The 23,172-nt window shown below is 33.6% G+C and overlaps 2 protein-coding genes across 2 annotated transcripts in view; one reads left to right on the top strand and one right to left on the bottom strand.

Annotated features, from left to right (window-relative positions):
• The window catches only part of fhip1b (FHF complex subunit HOOK interacting protein 1B), a 716,414-nt gene that overhangs the window by 10,908 nt on the left and 682,334 nt on the right, over positions 1–23,172 (top strand). The gene's annotated exons all lie outside the window — the stretch shown is intronic.
• The window catches only part of tnfaip6 (tumor necrosis factor, alpha-induced protein 6), a 23,281-nt gene continuing 1,670 nt past the window's right edge, over positions 1,562–23,172 (bottom strand). Inside the window, exons 2-6 of the mRNA XM_062059688.1 lie at positions 11,621–11,758; positions 11,050–11,211; positions 2,001–2,229; positions 1,875–1,915; positions 1,562–1,810 (exon numbers count right to left, since the gene is read on the bottom strand). Coding sequence (XP_061915672.1) covers positions 1,689–1,810; positions 1,875–1,915; positions 2,001–2,229; positions 11,050–11,211; positions 11,621–11,758 — 692 coding nt within the window. The 3' untranslated portion in view covers positions 1,562–1,688. The remainder of the gene's footprint in view (positions 1,811–1,874; positions 1,916–2,000; positions 2,230–11,049; positions 11,212–11,620; positions 11,759–23,172) is intronic.

Here is a 23,172-nt window from a genome sequence, read left to right as displayed (position 1 = left end):
GAAAACGAAAAAAAGGACCAAAAACAGATGTTTTCTCACATTGCGACACCGGAACCGGAAGTTGCTATTTAACACAACCCCGCGGAAAAGCCTGGAGGAAAAAAAAACAATGTAGTGTAGTTTCCTGTGTTTATATATAAAACATACTACATACTTGGCCAATAAATATGATTCTGATCCATGACACAAGACCACACTGTTTTTTTCTCTACAGACAGGTACTTTCGCAGTCTTGTCTTTAAATACAACTTCCGGTTCCGGTATCAGAATAAGAAATATAAATATATATTTTTACATTTTATTAAAATGTTTGTTGTATTGAATATAAAATGAAAACCAACACTGTTGGGGTCTGGTTGTTGCTCTTTGACACTGATGAATAAATATACTTTTTATTTATTTTAATTCTGTCATTAAAAAAAAAATAAACGACTAAAACATACACTGACTTTCACTAAACATTCACTGGTTTTACTTAGGACTAGGGATGTCCGATAATGGCTTTTTGCCGATATCCGATATTGTCCAACTCTTTAATTACCAATACCGATATCAACCGATACTGATATATTCAGTCGTGGGATTAACACATTATTATGCCTAATTTGGACAACCAGGTATGGTGAAGATAAGGTCCTTTTTTTTAAAATTAATAAAATAAAATAAGATAAATACATTTAAAACATTTTCTTGAATAAAAAAGAAAGTAAAACAATATAAAAACAGTTAAATAGAAACTAGTAATTAATGAAAATGAGTACAATTAACTGTTAAAGGTTAGTACTATTAGTGGACCAGCAGCACGCACAATCATGTGTGCTTACGGACTGTATCCCTTGCAGACTGTATTGATATATATTGATATATAATGTAGGAACCAGAATATCAATAACAGAAAGAAACAACCCTTTTGTGTGAATGAGTGTAAATGGGGGAGGGAGGTTTTTTGGGTTGGTGCACTAATTGTAAGTGTATCTTGTGTTTTTTATGTTGATTTAATAAAATAAAAAAAATAAAAAAATAATAATAATAAAAAATCGATACCGATAATAAAACAACCGATACCGATAATTTCCGCTATTACATTTTAAAGCATCTCTTAGAACACAACATTTTGTTCATTATCACTAAATATTTCGAGAGAATATTGTAAAATCAATCTATGTCAAAGACGAATTTAAGAATGTATCACTTTGTTTCATTTTAATTTTTTCTCTTTAAAGTTTTTTCCCTCGCAAATATTTTATGTAATTATATTTCAAGCTTCAAATGTTGTTTTATAATACAGTGATACCTCAACTCTAGATTAATTGAAGCACTAATTGAATTAATTAATTGATGAGGTGGCGACTTGTCCAGGGGGTACCCCGCCTTCCGCCCGAATGCAGCTGAGATAGGCTCCAGCACCCCCCGCGACCCCAAAAAGGGACAAGAGGTAGAAAATGGATGGATTTCATTTCATTGCTTTTGAGGTAAGAGCTTCTCCTGTTCCGTGATAGTGTATTGACAAAGCAGAAAATGAATGATGCATACAAACACACTTGTTTGGTTTTTGAGCGTTTTATGTATTCATAGTTATGCAGTTGACAATAATTGGCTGGTATTTTATTTTAATATAGCGGGAAAAGATGGAGGTCAAGTCTTGGCCCGACCAGGAAGTAGTCAGTACTAATACGTCTTGAAAGAGGTCAGTGGAAGTAGTCGGTGTAGTTCTGCAACAGTGCAGACGCGTCCAGAGCAAAGTATTGCAGCTGGAAGCCGGCGGCGGTGATTGACGCGTCCGACAGGAACTTGAGCGTCATCACGTTTCCTGCAGAATAATAAAATCATAACAGGATTCTTTCACGTTCGTGCCGTGTGAAAGGACGACTCACCTGTGCTGATGATGTCTTCTGGTAGATAATCGCCACAAAACCTGATAGGAAAATAAACATATTTCTTAACTTCCGCTCTAAGTTGGGAGAAGAGCTCGGCCATCTTTGGCCCCGCCCCCCTCTCACCTGCCAGCGAATCCGGACACGTCGTCGTAGCTGTCGTACACTTCCAGGTAGTCGGCCAGGCACGCCGTGTCGTCCTCCACGTCGAACTCCACGAAGTGCAGGAGGATCCTCTGGCCCAGACGCGCGCGGATGTGCCAGTAGCAGATCTGCTCGTCCTGGTAGTCCTCGGGGAACCCCGGAGACTGGATGACCTTCTGCTGGTCCGTCAGAACGCCGCCGCACTCTTTGGCTGCAAGACACCAAAAACATTGCGCTCAGCTGACAACTGCCGCCAAAAACTGGCAGCTCGGACGCCAGAGTTGGGGGTTTTACAGCGAATTACTGTGAATGGAAAAACTTTTTTTTTTTTTACGTAAACATTTTTTTTCCATTGTTTTTACAGCAAATTACTGTAAATAGAAAAACGTTTTTAAACGTAAAATCTATTTTCATTGTTTTTACAGCAAATTACTGTAAATGGAAAAACTTTTTTTTAATGTAAAATCTATTTTCATTGTTTTTACAGCAATTAGTAACTGTAAATGGAATTTTTTTTTAATGTAAAATCTATTTTCATTGTTTTTATAGCAAATTAGTAATAGTGAAAACACAAAAAATTGGCCCTAGTTAAAGTTAAAGTACCAATGATTGCCACACACACACTAGGTGTGGCGAAATTAGTCTCTGCATTTGACCCATCACCCTTGATCACCCCCTGGGAGGTGAGGGGAGCAGTGGGCAGCAGCGGTGGCTGCGCCCGGAAACAATTTTTGGTGATTTAACCCCCAATTCCAACCCTTGATGCTGAGTGCCAAGCAGGGAGGTAATGGGTCCCATTTTTATAGTCTTTGGTATGACTCGGCCGGGGTTTGAACTCACGACCTACCGATCTCAGGGCGAACACTCTAGTGTGTGAATGTGAGTGTGAATGTTGTCTGTCTATCTGTGTTGGCCCTGCGATGAGGTGGCGACTTGTCCAGGGTGTACCCTGCCTTCCGCCCGTATGCAGCTGAGATAGGCTCCAGCACCCCCCGCGACCCCAAAAGGGACAAGCGGTAGAAAATGGATGGATGGATGGATTATAGCATATTACTGTAAATGGAAAATCCTTTTTTATGTAAAATCTATATTAATTTTTTTACAGAAAATTACTGTAAATGGAAAAATATATTTTTCTACGTAAAATGTATTTTCATTGTTTTTACAGCAAATTACTGTAAATGGAAAAAAGTTTTTAAATGTAAAATGTATTTTCATTGTTTTTATAGCAAATTTCTGTAAATGGAAAAACTTTATGTAAAATCTATTTGCATTGCTTTTACAACAAATTACTGTATATGGAAAAAATGTTTTTCTACGTAAAATCTATTTTTATTGTTTTTATAGCAAATTACTGTAAATGGAAAAACATTTTTTGACATAAAATAATTATTTTTTTTATTTTGCAGAAAATTAGTGTAAATGGAAATTTTCGATTTTTTTTTTTACATAAAATCTATTTTAATTTTTTACAGCGAATTACTGTAAATGGAAAAACTTTTTAGTAAAGTCTATTTTCATTGTTTCTACAGCAAATTACTCTAAATGGAAGAACTTTCTTGTAAAATCTGTTTTCATTGTTTTTAATGCGAATTACTGTAAATGGGAAAACTTTTTTGTAAAATAAATTGTCATTGTTTTTACAGCGAAATACTGTAAATGGAAAAACTTTTTAGTAAAGGCTATTTTCATTGTTTCTACAGCAAATTACTCTAAATGGAAGAACTTTTTTGTAAAATCTGTTTTCACTGTTTTTACTGCGAATTACTGTAAATGGAAAAACTTTTTTGTAAAATAAATTGTCATTGTTTTTACAGCAAATTACTGTAAATGGAAAAACTTTTTTTGACGTAAAATCTATTTATATTGTTTTTACAGCATATTACCTTAAATGGAAAAACTTTTTTGTAAAATCTATTTTCATTGTTTTTACAGCAAATTACTGTAAATGGAAAAATGTTTTTTTTACTGTAAAATCTAGTCCTTTTTTTTGCAGTGCTTTACTGTAAATCAAAAAATTATACCGGCTAATTATGGCGGCTGATCTGCCATTTTTTAAAGTAAAATCTATTGTCATAGTTTTTACAGTGTATTACTGTAAATCAAAAAACGCTACCACTTTTATTTTTACGGTAAAATTATGACAACTGATCCGCCATTTTTTTTACAGCTACAGCCATGGAAGCACATTCAATATCTTTATTAACCAGAGGTAACAATCCAGTAAAATATGCAACAGAGCAAACAAACACAGCTGAGCTCATGCTGCTCTCTCTGGCTGCCTCGCTGTCACATGTCACTTGGCAACAGGCACCGCCTTTTAAAGGCACACACTCTGCTTTTATGAAACGTCTTGCAACTGCATACGCCAGATTTTTTTAAAGCAACGCAATAATTACTTTCCAAAGTAATTAAGTACATTTATTAAAAAGTAATCCCATTACTTATTTCAATTAGTTTTTTGACGAAGTAACAAGTAACTATAACTAATTACATTTTTAAAAGTAGTTTTCCAAACACTGTTTATCTATGCATGTTGCAACTGTATGCGTGTAATATCTATTATTGATGACTCGTTTTTAGTTTGTCACTGCATTTGTCTTTTATATCCTCCTTTGTGTTTTCTAATGTTCCCCTTTTGTTTTCATGAGTTTTTATCTTTTGGCTTAAACCCTTTGGGACCGCACATAAAGGTATGGCACTTTCCTGACTTTGGATTTTTTCATTTTGGATCACATGTTTTTCGTAAACTTTTACGTTGATTCAAAATCTTTTGTAAAGAAAAAAACCTTACTTTGTATACAAGTTCAAGTCTTTCCCATACATTAAAAAAATAATTTAAAAACCTCCGAAAACTTTGAGGACAATTTCGAGTCTTTCGTAAATTTCCAAAACAATTTTGAGTCTTTTGTAAACTTTGAAGACAATTTTGAATCTTTTGTATAGTTTGAAGACAATTGAAATGTTTCGTAAACATTGAAGACAGTTTTGAAATTTTTCATAAGCGTTGGAGATTATTTCAAGCCTTTTGTAAAGTCTGAAGATTATTTAAGAATATTTTGTACATTTTAAAAATGATTCAAAATCTTTTATAAACTTTGAAGACAAATAAAAATCTTAACATGGAATACAAGTTAAAATCTTTCATAAATGTTAAAAATTATTTAAAAACTTCCAAAAACTTTGTGGACGATTTCGAGTCTTTCGTAAATTTTTAAAACAATTGAGTCTTTCTTAAACTTTGAAGACAATTTTTTGAATGTAATGTATACTTTGAAGACAATGGAAAAAATGTGTAAACTTTGAAGACGGTTTGACATTTTTTATAAACTTTGGAGATGATATCGAGCCTTTTGTAAACTTTGAAGATGATTTAAAAATATTTTGTACATTTTAAAAATGATTCAAAATATTTTATAAACTTTGAAGACAAGTAAAAATCTTAATTTCGAATACAAGTTCAAGTCTATCATAAATTTTAAAAATTATTTAAAAACTTTGAAAACTTTGAGTACGATTTCGAGTTTTTCGTAAATTTGGACAACAATTTGGAGGATGATCCAAAAATATCTCGTAAGTTTTAAAATAGATTCTAAATATTTTATAAACTTTGAAGACAAGTAAAAATCTTAACTTTGAATACAAAGTCAAGTCTTTCATAAATTAATTTTTTTTATTTTAAACTTCCGAAAACTTTGTGGACGATTTTGAGTCTTTTGTAAATTTTGACAACAATTTTGTGTCTTTTGCAAACTTTGAAGACAATTGAAATGTTTTGTAAACTTTGAAGACGGTTTGACATTTTTCATAAACTTTGGAGATGATTTCGAGCCTTTTGTAAACTTTGAAGATAAATAAAAAATATTTTGTACATTTTAAAAATGATTCAAAATATTTTATAAACTTTGAAGACAAGTAAGGATCTTAACTTTGTATACAAGTTCTAGTCTTTCATAAATTTTAAAAATGATTTAAAAACTTCCGAAAACTTTGTGGACCATTTTGAGTCTTTTGTAAATTTTGACAACAATTTTGAGTCTTTTGTAAACTTTGAAAGCAATTGAAATATTTTGTAAACTTTGAAGACGGTTTGACATTTTTCATAAACTTTGGAGATGATTTCGAGCCTTTGTGAACTTTGAAGATAAATAAAAAATATTTTGTACATTTTAAAAATGATTCAAAATATTTTATAAACTTTCAAGACAAGTAAAAATCTTAACTTTGAATACAAATTCAAGTCTTTCATAAATTAAAACAATTATTTAAAAACTTCCGAAAACTTTGAGGACAATTTTGTGTCTTTCGTAAATTTTGACAACAATTTGGAGTCTTTTGTAAACTTTGAAGACAATTTTGAATCTTTTGTATACTTGGAAGACAATAGAAATATTTTGTAAACTTTGTAGACGGTTTGACATTTTTCATAAACTTTGGAGATGATTTCGAGTCTTTTGTAAGCTTTGAAGATGATTTATAAATATTTTGTAAGTTTTAAAATAGATTCTAAATCTTTTGTAAACTTTGAAGCCAAGTAAAAATCTTAACTTTGAATACAAGTTCAAGTCTTTCATAAATTAAAACAATTATATAAAAACCTCCGAAAACTTTGAGGACGATTTCGAGTCTTTCGTCAATTTCGAAACAGTTTTGAGTCTTTTGTAAACTTTGAAGACAATTGAAATATTTTGTAAACTTTGAAGACGGTTTGACATTTTTTATCAACATTGGAGATGATCCCGAGTCTTTTGTAAAGTTTGAAGATGATTTAAAAATATTTCCCTAACTTTGAAGAATATTTTAAGTCCTTTGTCAACTTTGAAGACAACTTTGTGACTTGCACTACTTGTTTGCGGACTTTTTGAATCGGCACTGCAACCACATAATCCCCCCCGCTGTGGGATAAATGAAGTCCGTTACAGTTTAAGGCTGATCAGGATCAGCATCTGGTGTCAGGATTTTTTTTTAAAGGATTCCTTACTATCTTTCTAGTGTCTACTCTATTGTCCCCCAGGGGCTCTTCAACCAAACGGATGACTCAGTGGTATCTGCTGAATGTATTTGTAGGAAAAGGTGATAAGTCCCCAGCCGGAGAGCAGATTGCAGCTTCCAATCCAGACGTTAAAAAAGTCAGCGCCTCGCCCAGAGGAGTGATTAAGCTCCCTCGTATCGTCACCGGTGCTTGGCGTGCAACGCCGGTGGTCGTGGCGGCGATGACATCGTGCGTCATCACATGACCACAGGCAGCCGTGACACGACGACTGTTTTCTCTCACTCACCGATCTAAAATAAATGTTGTTGTTTTTTTATGATCATTTTGAGGATTACCTTCTGTGTTTTGGGACACATCAAAGAAGGCAAAGGAACCGGTGAGACTTTGCTTCTTCAACGGCGTGTCAATTCAGTTCTGACAACGCTAAAGTCAATGGCCTGAAGGTAAATGTTTTCCTAAGCAGCAAACTAAAACCAAAACTCGACCAATCGTGTCCTCTCAAAGACAATTTAGTTTCAAGTCTTTCTGGAAACACAACTCTAAAGACTCATTTGTAAGCTTTGAGGACCATTTTTTGTGTGTTGTAAACTTTGAAGGCAATTTCGACTTTTGTGTAAACTTCAAAAACAATTTTTTGTTTTTCGTCAACTTTGAAGACAAGTTTAAAGTATTTCCTAACTTAGAAGACATTTTTGAGTCTTTTGTAAACTTTGAAGGTCTTTTTTGTAAGCTTTGAAGTTTTCAAAACTTTTGTAAACTTTCGAGACGATATGGAATATTTCGTAAACTTTTTTTATTTATTTTTTTATTTATTTTAAACAACATGAAAAAAGACACAAGATACACTTACCATTAGTGCATCAACCCAAGAAAACCCTCCCTCCCCCATTCACACTCATCCACACTCATTTACACAAAAGGGGCTGTCTCTTTCTGTTATTAAAAAAACTTCTGGTTCCTACAATATAGAATAATACAGTCTGCAAGGGATACAGTCTTTAGAGCAGTGTTTTTCAACCTTTTTTGAGGCAAGGCACATTTTTGTCATCAAAAAAATCCGGAGGCACACCACCAGCAGAAAACTTTAAAAAATTAACTCCACCAAGTCGTCGTGTCTTATTTTGAGTGTGTTGGTGTCTTCCTGTGTGTAGTGCTTTAGTTCTTGTCTTGCTTATTTTGGTGGCCCTTCCTGTTTTGCCGGTGTTTTCCTGTAGTGGCTTCATGTCTTCCTTTGAGCGCTATTCCGCGCACCTGCTTTGTGTTAGCAAGCAAGGCTATTTACGTTGTTGCTATCCTTCTTTGTGTGGCCATTGTTGATTTTCATGTCACGTACAGATGTACTTTGTGGACACCGTAAGTTTTTGCTGTCGTCCAGCATTCTGTCTCTGTTTACTTTGTAGCCAGTTCAGTTTGACTTTTGTTTTGCATAGCCTTTTCCTTTCGTTCATTTTGGGTTTAAGCATTACATACCCTTTTTACCTGCACCCTGCCTCCCACTGTGGTCTGCATATCGGGATCACAACAAACCATCCTCGTCTCACCCGACACATTCCGACTTTTACAAAGCAATGCTGCCACCTACTGACATGGAGTATTACGTGGTTACCCTGCCGAGTTTTACACAGCACAGACACTAAGCAACGGCACATTATTGGCAGATTCTAATTATTGATTTGCCAAAAATATTTTTGGGATAAATTAGGTGAAGTTGCATAATTTCCCACGGCACACCAGACAATATCTCACGGCACACTAGTGTGCCGCGGCACAGTGGTTGAAAAACACTGCTTTAGAGCACACATGATTGTGTGTGGTTCTGGTCCACTAACATTTTCATTAATTACTATTTTTTATGTAATTGCTTTTATATTGCTTTACTTTCAAACAAAACAAACAAAGGACCTTAACTTCACCAGACCGGGTTGTCAATGAAATCAGATTGTTCAAAAGGGTTCTTAAAAACCAGGTCCAGTTCAGATTATGTCCAGATCGGGCTCAGCAACACACACCTTCACCCATGTACACCAAAAACCAGGGAACACAACAAACTTTGAAGGCACATTAAAATATTTCCTAACCTCAAATACATTTTTGAGTCTTATGTAAAGTTTGAAGATGATTTTGTGTCTTTCATAAACATTGAAGACAACTTTAAATATTTTCTGTGAATTTTAAAGACAATTTTGAGTCTTTGGTAAACCTTCAAAACAATATAAAATATTTCGTAAACTTTGAAGACAATATAAAGTCTTCAAAACAACTTTGAAGACAAGTTAAAATCTTTCCTAACTTTAAAGACATTTTTGAGTCTTTTGTAAACTTTGAAGACGATTTAAAATATTGTATGTACCGGTAAGCTTTGAAAATTTCAAAACTTTTGTAAACTTTCAAGACGAAATAAAATATTTGGCAAACTTTGAAGACAATATAAAGTCCTATGTCAACTTTGCGGACAAGTTAAAATCTTTAACTTGGAGGACATTTTTGAGTTTTTCCTAAATTTTGAAGAAGATTTCAAATATTTTGTGAACTTGGAAGACATTTTTTTGTTTTTTGTAAACTTTGAAGACAATTTAAAATCTTTCTTAAACTTTGAAGACAATTTAAAATCTTTCTTAAACTTTGAAAACAATTTCAAATATGTTGTCAACTTTAAAGACAGGTTAAAATCTTTGAATTCGTAAACTTTGAATATGATTTGAATTTATTTGTGAAATTTGAATACATTTTTGAGTCTTTTGTAAAGTTTGACGATGATTTAAAAAATTTCGTAAACTTTGAAGAAAATATAAAGTCCATTGTTAACAAGTTAAAATCTTTCTTAACTTCAAGGATATTTACGAGTCTTTTGTAAACTTTGAAGACAATTTAAAATCTTTCTTAAACTTTGAAGACAATTTAAAATCTTTCTTAAACTTTGAAGACAATTTAAAATCTTTCTTAAACTTTGAAAACAATTTCAAATATGTTGTCAACTTTAAAGACTGGTTAAAATCTTTTAATTCGTTATTTTTGAATATGTTTTGAATTTATTTGTGAACTTTGAATACATTTTTGAGTCTTTTGTAAACTTTGAAGATGATTTAAAACATTTTCGTAAACTTTGAAGAAAATATAAAGTCCATTGTCAACAAGTCAAAATCTTTCTTAAAATCGAGGACATTTACGAGTCTTTTGTAAACTTGGAAGACAATTTAAAGTCCTTTGTCAAATCTGAAGAAAAGTTCAAATCGAATGTTAAAGACGATTTCAAAGTTGTTCGTTAGCTTTGGATAGGATTTAAAATTGTTTGTTAACTTTGAAGATATTTTTGAGTCTTTCGTAAACTATAGAGACGATTTAAAAAATGTTTGCAAAGTTTGAGAACGATTTCAAGTCTTTTGTAAAAAAAAAATTTTTTTGTAAACTTTAAAGACGATTTTGACTTTCGTACACTTTGAAGACGATATTAACTGTTTTGTCTACTTTAACGAGTTAAAATCTTTTTTAACCCTGACCATTTCCGGTCTGTCTTAAACTTTGCAGAGGACTTAAAATCTTTCGGAAACTTTGAAGACAGCTGAATTCTTCGGAAACTTTGAAGATGATTTAAAATATTTTGTAAACTTTGAAGACAAGTTAAAATCTTAACTTTGAATACAAGTTAAAGTTGTTCATACATTTTTAAAATGATTTAAAATCTTTCAAAAACTTTGAAGAAGATTTCGAGTCTTTAGTAAATTGTGAAAAGTTTTGAGTTTTTCGTAAACTTTGAAGACCATTTAAAATCTTTTGTCCGCTTTCAAGACAATTTTGAGTCTTGTAAACTTGAAAACAATTCAAAATGTTCTATCAACTTAACTTTGAAGACAATTTTGAGTCTTTCTTTTTTTTAATTTGAGGACCATTTAGCTCATTTGTTTTCATGAACATCAGCTAGTAACCACGAAGCTAGCACATGTTTTCAAACAAACTGAAGATGTTTTCAGGTCAAACACTACCAGTGAGGATACTTTGCTATTGTAACGTTTGAAAAAGAAAACTTCTTGGTCGACTCACAGCTGGGGTTGTAGCAGTACGCGTCCCATCTCTCGCTTTTGTTGAACCTGTAGCCGTAGTTGATGATGCCGACTTTTCCGAAGCCGCAGTTGGCGCCCGCCCTGACGATGGGGTAGCCCACGCGGCCTTTATCGAACCACCCGGCGGCGCACACGTGGAAACCTAAACAACAACAAAAAAGCGAGCGTGATCATTCTTTCCCCACCGCACCCTGTGGAGAGGACCAGAACCTCCTAATGAGCGTCAGCAGACGTATTGTGGAGTGAGTGTTCCCATTACAAGGAGCAGACCCCTGCCAAAAGCCAGACCTCCCGCTTTGACGAGGGGAACTGCTGACAGGTGATTGGTCGTATTCGTGGTACCAGAGTGGCTGGACTCCATCCCAGTGCCACGGGAGGGTGATGTCACCCACCCGAGAAGGTGTTAACGCTTTTACACCACTCCAGGGATGTCTTCAAAATGGTGTAACATTTAGATTGAATTCATTGTTTGCCTGCGACCGACAGCCTCCAAATGAACATGAAAAGGTTAACAGCATTCCAGGGTCCTAACTGCCTCCAGATTCTCATACCTATTTGTCTGGCGGCCTCCAGCTGCTCGTAAGTGGCCAGAGACCCGCCCTCGTATTGGCACACGGCTTTGGCCTCGTTGTACGTCAGCTGGTATCGGCCTTTGCGAGACTCCCGGTGGTAAACTCCTGCGGCTTGTTCTGTCAAACAGAGAAGACAATTCAACCTTAACATTTAAAGGCCTACTGAAATGATTTTTTATTTATTTAAACGGGGATAGCAGATCCATTCTATGTGTCATACTTGATCATTTCGCGATATTGCCATATTTTTGCTGAAAGGATTTAGTAGAGAACATCGACGATAAAGTTCGCAACTTTTGGTCGCTGATAAAAAAAAGCCTTGCCTGCACCGGAAGTAGCGTGACGTCACAGGTTGAAAGGCTCCTCACATTTCCCCATTATTTACACCAGCAGCGAGAGCGATTCGGACCGAGAAAGCGACGATTACCCCATTAATTTGAGCCAGGATGAAAGATTCGTGGATGAGGAACGTAAGAGTGAAAGACTAGAGTGCAGTGCAGGACGTATCTTTTTTCGCTCTGACCGTAACTTAGGTACAAGGGTCCATTGGATTCCACACTTTCTCCTTTTTCTATTGTGGATCACGGATTTGTATTTTAAACCACCTCGGATACTATATCCTCTTGAAAATGAGAGTCGAGAACGCGAAATGGACATTCACAGTGACTTTTATCCCCACGACAATACATCGGCGAAGCACTTTAGCTACGGAGCTAACGTGATAGCATCGGGCTCAAATGCAAATAGAATCAAAATAAATAAACCCCTGACTGGAAGGATAGATAGAAAATCAACAATACTATTAAACCATGGACATGTAAATACACGGTTAATGCTTTCCAGCCTGGCGAAGCTTAACAATGCTGTTGCTAACGACGCCATTGAAGCTAACTTAGCAACGGGACCTCACAGAGCTTTGCTAAAAACATTACCTATCCACCTACGCCAGCCAGCCCTCATCTGCTCATCAACACCCGTGCTCACCTGCGTTCCAGTGATCGACGAAGCGACGAAGGACCTCACCCGATCATCCGTGCGGTCGGCGACTATGGTCGGATAGCGCGTCTCCTATCCAACTCAAAGTCCTCCTGCTTGTGTTGCTGTAGTCCGCCGCTAATACACCGATCCCACTTACAACTTTCTTCTTTGCAGTCTTCATTGTTCATTAAGCAAATTGCAAAAGATTCACCAACACAGATGTCCAGAATACTGTGGAATTTTGAGATGAAAACAGAGCTTTTTGTATTGCACTCAATGGTGTCCGAATATTTCCGTTTCAACGACTGACGTCACGCGCATACGTCATCATACCTAGACGTTTTCAACTGGAAGTTTAGCGGGAAATTTAAAATTGCACTTTATAAGTTAACCTGGCCGTATTGGCATGTGTTGCAATGTTAAGATTTCATCATTGATATATAAACTATCAGACTGCGTGGTCGGTAGTAGTGTGTTTCAGTAGGCCTTTATTCTACAAGCTAATACTTCATTTTGTATTTTAACTTGTAACAAATCTAACATAGATGTTTTGTAAACATACAGACTATTTCATCTACAAGCTAACATATGTGATTTTGTATTTTAACCAATGCAGCTGAGATAGGCTCCAGCAGCCCCCCGCGACCCCGAAAGGGACAAGCGGTAGAAAATGGATGGATGGAATTTGTAACAAATTTAACGTAGATTATTTCGTAAACATATAGACTATTTCATCTACAAGCTGACATATGTGATTTTGTATTTTAACTTGGATGTTTTATTAAACATAAAGAGTATTTAATCTAGAAGCTAATAACATATGTGTTTTTGTATTTTAACTTTTGACAACTCTAAAGTAGATGTTTTCGTAAACTTCAACATTTATTCTAAAAGCTAACATACGTGATTTAGAAAAATTTAACAAATCTAACGTAGATGTTTTTGTAAACATTAAGAGTATTTAATCTAGACTGGCTAACGCAAGTGTGGACAAATCTCACAATATGTTTTCGTAAGCATCAACATTTATTCTAAAAAGCTAACATAAGTGATTTCGTAATTAAAATTTAAACAAATCTAACATGGGATTTTTTTTGTAAACATAGAGAGTATTTAACCAAGACGCTAACATACGTATATTTGTCATTTAACTTCAGCCAATCTAACTTAGGTGTTTTTATGAACATCTACATTTCATCTAGCACCTAATATACATGTTATTGTAAATTAACTTTGTTTACGAAAACACGGATATAATATAGATGTTTTCATATACATCAACATTTGATTTAGAAGCTAACATACGTGTTTTTGTCATTTAACTTTGACGAATCTAACGTACCGTATTTTTCGGACTATAAGCCGCAGTTGTTTTCATAGTTTGGCCGGGGGTGCGACTTATACTCAGGAGCGACTTACGTGTGAAATTATTAACACATTAGCGTAAAATATCAAATAATATTATTTAGCTCATTCACGTAAGAGACTAGACGTATAAGATTTCATGGGATTTAGCGATTAGGAGTGACAGATTGTTTGGTAAACGTATAGCATGTTCTATATGTTATAGTTATTTGAATGACTCATACCATAATATGTTACGTTAACATACCAGGCACATTCTCAGTTGGTTATTTATAAGGCTGAAACGACGCGTCGACGTAGTCGACGTCATCGGTTACGTAAATACGTCGACGCCGTTTTTGTGCGTCGACGCGTCGCATAATGACGTCACACTACCGTCATGGCGAAGCGCAAAGCAGACGATCAAAGAAGACGATGCGAGCGGTGCGAGCGAGGGGGGAAAAGTATGCCAAAAGTGGTCAAAAGTGTGGGAGTATTTCAATAAACGGCCTAATAATGTTGTTGTATGCACACTGTGTCGAGCGGAAATGGCCTATCATAGCAGCACAACGGCTATGAACGAACATTTGAAAAGAAAACCATCAACTAGTCAATCGTCCGCGCGAGCATACGTTGTCATCATTACACAAAAACATGAATGTGTCATTTATATCTGCTAGGGGTGTAACGGTACGTGTTTTGTATTGAACCGTTTCGGTACGGGGCTTTCGGTTCGGTACGGGGGTGTACCGAACGAGTTCTAAGCTAAAGTCTTAACAAGCTGCTTTGCTCCGTCTGCCTCTGTCTCAGCACGCAGCATTGTCCCACCCACACAACCATCTGATTGGTACACACGCAGCATTGTCCCACCCACACAACCATCTGATTGGTACACACGCAGCATTGTCCCACCCACACAACCATCTGATTGGTACACACAAAGCATTATCAGCCAATCAGCAGTGCGTATTCAGAGCGCATGTAGTCAGCGCTTCAGCGTGGAGCAGATAGGTGTTTAGCAGGTGAGCATCAGGCAGCGGACTGAATGATAATAAACACCTCCCAGTCAACTACTAGTAACATCACTATGAGCCCGTTGACCTTCTAGAAACTTAAACTGCAGCTCAGCTCACTCGCAATCCTGGCTTGAGGTGAAGGCTAATTAGCTCTCAGTTCCAGCCACATCGACCCCTTCTGAGCGCCTATTTTCAGCTGCTGGGAATATTGTAAACAAGAAAAGAACCAAAGCATGTAAACATGCTAACCTTTCTTCATTACAACTGTTAGACACTCACTGGAATGAGTAGAATTGGTTATTGTGTACTGTGTTGGACTGGATGTTTTTTTTGCACATTTTAAAAGCAATACTTAATGTTTACAGTGCTCCAGAATATTTAGATTGGCACTTTTTTGTATTGGATGTTTATCTTTATTTTTGCACATTTTAGCAAATAAGCAATACTTTCACTTTTGTTAAAATGTTTACACTGTTGTTACAGAATATTTCGTTTTACACTTTTTTGTATTGGATGTTTATCTTTAGTTTTGCACATTTTAAAGCAAAATAAGCAACTTACTTTTGAAATGCTTATACTATTGCAGAATATTAAGATTTGCACTGGATGTTGACTTTTATATTTGCACATTAAAAAGCAAATAAGCTACTTTTAATTTTGTTAAATGTTAAAAGTTTTAAATGTTTACATTGTTACAGAATATTTAGTCATGTTGTTGTCAATGTTGACTGAGTGGCCATACTTCTTTTTTTTGTAAATAAAAGCCATGCCTTTTGAAAAAACGGGCCTACATTTATTTTTTTATCTTCATTTTGAATAAAAAAATAATCGGTAAAAGGAAAAATAATCTATAGATTAATCGGAAAAAATAATCTATAGATTAACCGATTAATCGAAAAAATAATCTATAGATTAATCGATAGAAAAATAATCGTTAGCTGCAGCCTTAGTTATTTATGCCTCATATAACGTACTTATTCAGCCTGTTGTTCACTATTCTTTATTTATTTTAAATTGCCTTTCAAATGTCTATTCTTGTTGGGTTTTATCAATTAAATATCCCCAAAAAATGCGACTTATACTCCAGTGCGACTTATACATGTTTTTTTCCTTCCTTATTATGCATTTTCGGCCGGTGCGACTTATACTCCGAAAAATACGATAGATGTTTTTGTAAACATAAGACTATTTATTCTACAAGCTAACTTACTTGATTTTGTATTCTAACTTGTAACAAATCTAACGTAAATGATTGCGTTAACATCAACATTTCATCTAGAACCTAATGAATGTGTTTTTGGAATTTAACTGTGTTTACAAAAACACAGATCTAGCGTAGATGTTTTCGTAAACATCAACGCCAGATTTAGATGCTAACATTCATGTTTTTATAATGTAACCTTTACATAATCTGACAGTATTCCTCAATCTTTGAGGAATTCCAAAGGGTATTTAATGGAACAAAAAATGTGCAATATGTTCATTGAAGACTCCAAAAATCAGTTCATGAAATAACGTAAGTTAGCTCGAAGACTAAATCGTAAGTTCGGTTCATCAAAGATTCTTAATTTTTTTTGGTAGGATTTTCCAAGACTTAGTCATATATAGGCCAATAAAGAGTTATGACCAGGAACAGGAACATGGTGACGAGACACACCCTACTCTGTATGAACTATGAACCTGAAATGAAGTGAACTGTTTTATTGCTGACTTAACGAGCAGCTCTGGCCTCCTCCAAGGGGAGTCTTCACGCATGCTTGACTAGCAGACATGCTAGACTACGCTCCATCATATTTGGCGGTCATGGCGACACGACACGGTACATTAAGAACGTACGATCAGCTTATTATTAGCCTTTCTCCCAGGTGTGCTCACGTTTACCCGTCACTTCCAAGACACCAACGCTCCGTTTTGATCGACATTGTCAGACTGGCATCCTAGTGACTATTACATGTTTTTTCATATGTTTACTAGTATTTTCATGCAATAAGTAAGTCATTTAAGTAGTAGAAACAGCAAAGTACTTGTTCAGACTAGAACAGGCATGTCCAAAGTGCGGCCCGAGGGCCATTTGTGGCCCCCAGCTAATTTGTTAACGGCCCCTGGCACATTCTGCAAATACTACAATAAAAATGTAAAACATGAAAAAGTGTAATAAAAGAGTAAACAGGTGAAATGTAACAAGAAAAAGTGGCAATGTTGACACTAGTAACACAAAGCTGCCATGCAGACTGTTATTGACCTATTGAAGGCTCCAATTACTTCACTGGAACAATTCCACTTTGAAATATTTTGGGGGGAAAATATTGCATATTTTGTGCGAAACAAAGTTTTCTTTCACAAAAAGGGCAACAAACAAAAAAAAAAACAAAAAAAAAAAGTTATGAAATCTTATAATCAACAGATCTACAGACTTAAGCGTTAATAGTAAAAAAAAAAAAGAAAAAGAAATTAGGCTTATTTTCAACACTTATTCTTTTTATTATTTTATTTCTATGAATTATTGACCTATTTAAGGTTCCAATTACTTCACATCAAATATTCCACTTTGAAATGTTTTGGGGGAAAATGTTGCATAGTTTGTGTGTTTGCCATATAAATAAGGGTTTTGACATAAAGGGCATAAACATAAAAACAACATTTAAAAAAACGTTATAACGACAGACAGACCTGAAGTTGATCTCGAGATTCAAGCGTTAAATGAAAAAAATAATCATTTATGACTTATTTTTAAAGATTAAAGTACCAATGATTGTCACACACACACTAGATGTGGTGAAATTTGTCCTCTGCATTTGTCCCATCCCCTTGGGCAGCAGTGGGCAGCAGCGGCGCCGCACCCGGGAATCATTTTGGTGATTTAACCCCCAACTCCAACCCTTTGTTGCTGAGTGCCAAGCAGGGAGGTTATGGGTCCCATTTTTATAGTCTTTGGTATGACTCGGCTGGGATTTGAACTCCAACCTACCGATCTCAGGGCAGACACTCTAACCACTTCTAACATTTTTATGACTGAGACCCTTACGGGTACCGGGGACCAAACTTGAGGAAAGCCATAAAGGTTAAAAAAAACAACCTATATATTGTATTGGTTTTTAAAAAAGGAAAAATATAAAAATGGCCCCCGCATGCTTTGATTTTTCAGTCTGTGGCCCTGAGTGGAAAAAGTTTGGACACCCCTGGACTAGAAGAACAGTAATAATAATACCGTATTTTTCAGAGTATAAGTCGCACCTGCCGAAAATGCATAATAAAGAAGGAAAAAAACATATATAAGTCGCACTGGAAACTATGAAAAAAACTGCGACTTATAGTCCGAAAAATACGGTAAGTAGGATTTCGTAAATTTCCAAAACAATTTTGAGTCTTTTGTAAACTTTGAAGACAATTTTGAATCTTTTGTATAGTTTGAAGACAATTGAAATGTTTTGTAAACATTGAACAGTTTTAAAATTTTTCATAAGCGTTGGAGATGATTTCAAGCCTTTTGTAAAGTTTGAAGATTATTTAAGAATATTTCGTACATTTTAAAAATGATTCAAAATCTTTTACAAACTTTGAAGACAAATAAAAATCTTAACATGGAATACAAGTTAAAATCTTTCATAAATGTTCAAAATTATTTAAAAACTTCCAAAAACTTTGTGGACGATTTCTAGTCTTTCGTAAATTTTAAAAACAATTGAGTCTTTTGTAAACTTTGAAGACAATTTTTTGAATCTAATGTATACTTTGAAGACAATGGAAACATTTTGTAAACTTTGAAGACGGTTTGACATTTTTTATAAACTTTGAAGATGATATCGAGCCTTTTGTAAACTTTAAAGATTATTTAAAAATATTTTGTACATTTTAAAAATTATTCAAAATATTTTATAAACTTTGAAGACAAGTAAAAATCTTAATTTTGAATACAAGTTCAAGTCTATCATTAATTTTAAAAATTATTTAAAAACGTCGGAAAACTTTGAGTACGATTTCGAGTCTTTCGTAAATTTTGACAACAATTTTGAGGATGATCCAAAAATATCTGGTAAGTTTTAAAATAGATTCTAAATATTTTATAAACTTTGAAGACAAGTAAAAATCTTAACTTTGAATACAAAGTCAGGTCTTTCATAAATTAAAAAAATTATTTTAAAACTTCCAAAAACTTTGTGGACGATTTCGAGTCCTTTGTAAATTTTGACAACAATTTTGAAGTCAATTGAAATATTTCGTAAACTTTAAAGACGGTTTGACATTTTTCATAAACTTTGGAGATGATTTCGAACCTTTTTTAAACTTTGAAGATAAATTAAAAATATTTTGTACATTTTAAAAATGATTCAAAATATTTTATAAACTTTGAAGACAAGTAAGGATCTTAACTTTGAATACAAGTTCAAGTCTTTCATAAAAATGGACTAGAAGAACAGTAATAATAATACCGTATTTTTCAGAGTATAAGTCGCACCGGAGTATAAGTCGCACCTGCCGAAAATGCATAATAAAGAAGGAAAAAAACATATATAAGTCGCACTGGAGCCCGGCCAAACTATGAAAAAAACTGCGACTTATAGTCCGAAAAATACGGTAAGTAGGATTTCCTTCAACCGAGTTGTATTTGAATAAATAAGTAGACTGTCAAAAAAAGTTAGTATATTTTACAGTAAAAATAAGTCCGGCAGCTTAGTCGCCATAATTTTACTGTAAAAATAAACGTGGGATCGTTTTTCTATTCACAATAATTTGGTGTAAAAAATGACCGTAGGTGAAAGAAAATGGCAGCTCAGTCTGAATAATTCATTGTAAAAATAAAAATGGCACCAGTTTTTCTAAATTCACAGTAAAGTACTGTAAAACCATAGCTTTAACGCAGGTGTGTCCAAAGTGCGGCACATTCTAAAAATACGATGAAAAAAAACAAAAAAACATAAAAATTGGTATAAAAGAGCAAACAGGTGAAATGTAACAAGAAAATGTTGCATTATTTACTCTAATAACACAAAGCTGCCATGCAGGCTGTTTCTTTCTTTAAAAAATAATAATGAATCAAAATCAATGTCCTTATGAATTATTGACCTATTCAAGGCTCCATTTACTTCACATTAAATATTCCACTTTGAGATATTTTGGGGGGAAAATGTTGCATATTTTTTGGTTGCCATTTAAAAAACCAAGGTTTTTAAAGAAGGGCCTAAAACGAACAAACAAAATATAAACAACAATAAAACTTATAATTGACGGATAGATCTGAAGTTGATCTTGAGACTATTGTGGTAAAAGTTTTAAAAAATGTTGCATTTATTTTTTTAAACTTTACTGAGCATTTTGGATCCCCAATAATTTTAGTGGGGCTTTTTTTTTTTTAAATGTCATTGCTCAAAAAAATAATGAATTAAAATCAATGTTGTTATGAGTTATTGACCTTTTTAAGACTCCAATTATTACATAATCTCAAATATTCCACTTTAAAATTTTATTGGTGGAAAATATTGCATACTTTGTGTTTTTTTTCCCATAAAAAAACACGATTTTCCTTGACAAAAATGGCATACAACTTAAATCTTTAAAAGCGTTTTATTGACAGATAGACCTAATGTTGATCTAGAGATTTAAACCTTGAATAATAATAATAATAATAATAATAATAATAATACTAAATAATTACACGTTTGTAATATTTTTTTTGACCAAAACCTTTTGGGGTCCCCGGGATCAAGTCTGAGTGGAGGCCTAAATGTATCTTTTTTATACATATATTGTATTGGTTTTTAAAATAAAAAATATCAAAATGGCCCCCGCTTGCTTTGATTTTTCAGTGTGCGGCCGTCAGTGAAAAAAGTTTGGACACCCCTGCTTTAACGGAAAAAAACCCAAATACTCAGCTCAGTCGCCAAAATTTTACTTAAAATATAATGCTAGCGTTTTTCAATTTACAATAATTCAGTGTACAAAACACTGTACATTTTACAATAAACTGGCAACTAAGATGATTTTTAACTATAAAATTTAAATATTTGTTTGCAGTATATTATTTCCTGTCACAGAGATGTTTTAATAGTGAACAAGAACACATAGATTTTACGCTAAAAACCCTGTCAGGTCAGTTACATTGGCACCGTTTTCCATTTACGGTACTTTGGTGTAAAAACGACCATACATTTATGGTAAAATTCTGGCGACTGAGCTGCCAATTATTTTTTTTACTGTAAAATATACAGATTTGAATAAGATTGTAATATTTTTGAGTCTTTCGTAAACTTTGAAGAGGATTTATAAAACTTTTAAGTTGATGTATAATCTTTTGCAATTTGAGTGTTTTGTAAAAAATATTTTGTAAATGATGTTGAATGTTTCGTAAACTTTTACAACTATTTTAACTGTTGTCAACTTTAGCAACAAGTCTGTCATAAACTTTGAAGACGATTTCAAGTTTTTGTAAAAAAAATCTTTCTTAAACTTTGTCTTTTGTAGTCTTTGAAAACAATTTCAAATATTAACTTTGAAGACAGTTTCAGGTATTTTCTAAACTGTAAAGATTAATTAAACTCTTTAATAAGTTTGAAGACAATTTGGAGTTGTTAGTAAACTTTGAAGAGGATTAGAATTTTTTTTTGCAAGGGTTAAAGATGATTGAAAATATTAAACTTGTTAAAATCTTAACTTTGAAAACAAGTTCAAGTTTTTAATGAATTTTGAAAATGATTTAAAATCTTTCAAAAACTTTAAAGACGATTGTGAGTCTTCTATTTACAGTAATATACTGTAAAAACAACCACCATAGATTTAACGGTAAAAAAAACAAAATAAAAAATTTTACTTTAAAAATATTAATGGTACCGTTTTTGAATTTATAATAATTCTCTGTAAAAAAAAAACACTGTCAATTTTACGATAAACAACTGATTTTTACCATAAACCTACAGATTTTTTTAGAGTATCTTATTTCCTTCCACAAAGATGTAACTATACTGTAAAACAACAACTGGATTTTCCAATAAAAAACTGTCAGGTCAGTAACGTTGGCACCGTTTTCCATTTACAGTAATCCGTGTAAAAACGACCATAAAGTTTAAGGTAAAATTCTGGCGACTGAGCTGCCAGTTTGTTTTTTTACTGTAAAATTTACAGAATTCCTTTGGTACAATGTATTATTTTTTTAATTATTTGTGAGTTTTTCGTAAACCTTGAAAATGATTTATAATTTTTTGCAAACTTTGAAGACGACTTTGAGTGTTTTGTAAAAAAAACATATTTTGTAAACTTTAGCAACGATTTCGATATGTTTTGTAAACTTTGACGCCAACTTTGTCAACTTTAACAACAAAAAGTATTTCTTAACTTTGACAATTTCAAGTCTGTCATAAACTTCCAAGACGATTTCGAGTTTTATGTAAAAAAAATATTTTGTAAACTTAAAAAAATCTTAACTTTGAATAGAAGTTCAAGTCTTTCATACATTTTGAAAATGACTTCAAATCTTTCAAAAACGTAGTCTTTTGTGAATTGTGAAGAGAATTTTGAGTTATTCGTCAAATTTGAACACACTTTAATATCTTTTGTCAACTTTGAAGACAACCACCATAGATTTACCCCCCAAAAACGGCAGCTCTGTCACCATAATTTTACTTTAAAAATAACAATGGCACGTTTTTTAAATTTACAATAACTCTGTGTAAAAAAAAACACTGTAAATTTTACGACAAAGCTGATATTTACCATGAACCTACAGATTTTTATTGAGTATCTTATTTCCTTCCACAAATATGTAACTACACTGTAAAACAACAACTAGATTTTACAATAAAAAACTGTCAGGTCAGTAACATTGGCACCGTTTTCCATTTACAGTAATTCGGTGTAAAAACGACCATAAAGTTTAAGGTAAAATTCTGGCGACTGAGCTGCCAGTTTAGTTTTTTTACTGTAAAATTTACAGATTTTTTTTTGGTACAATGTCTTATTTTTTCAATTATTTGTGAGTTTTTCGTAAATTTTGAAAATGATTTATAATCTTTTGCAAACTTTGAAGACGACTTTGAGTGTTTTGTAAAAAAACATATTTTGTAAACTTTAGCGACGATTTCGAATCTTTTGTAAAGTTTGACGCCAACTTTGTCAACTTCAACAACAACAAAAAGTATTCCTTAACTTTGACAATTTCAAGTCTGTCATAAACTTCCAAGACGATTTCGAGTTTTATGTAAA

Source organism: Entelurus aequoreus, linkage group LG10 (assembly GCF_033978785.1).
Source record: "Entelurus aequoreus isolate RoL-2023_Sb linkage group LG10, RoL_Eaeq_v1.1, whole genome shotgun sequence".
Lineage (NCBI taxonomy): Eukaryota > Metazoa > Chordata > Actinopteri > Syngnathiformes > Syngnathidae > Entelurus > Entelurus aequoreus.
The sequence above is the reverse complement of the archived record's forward strand: the minus strand, read 5'-3'. Positions and strand labels throughout refer to the sequence as shown.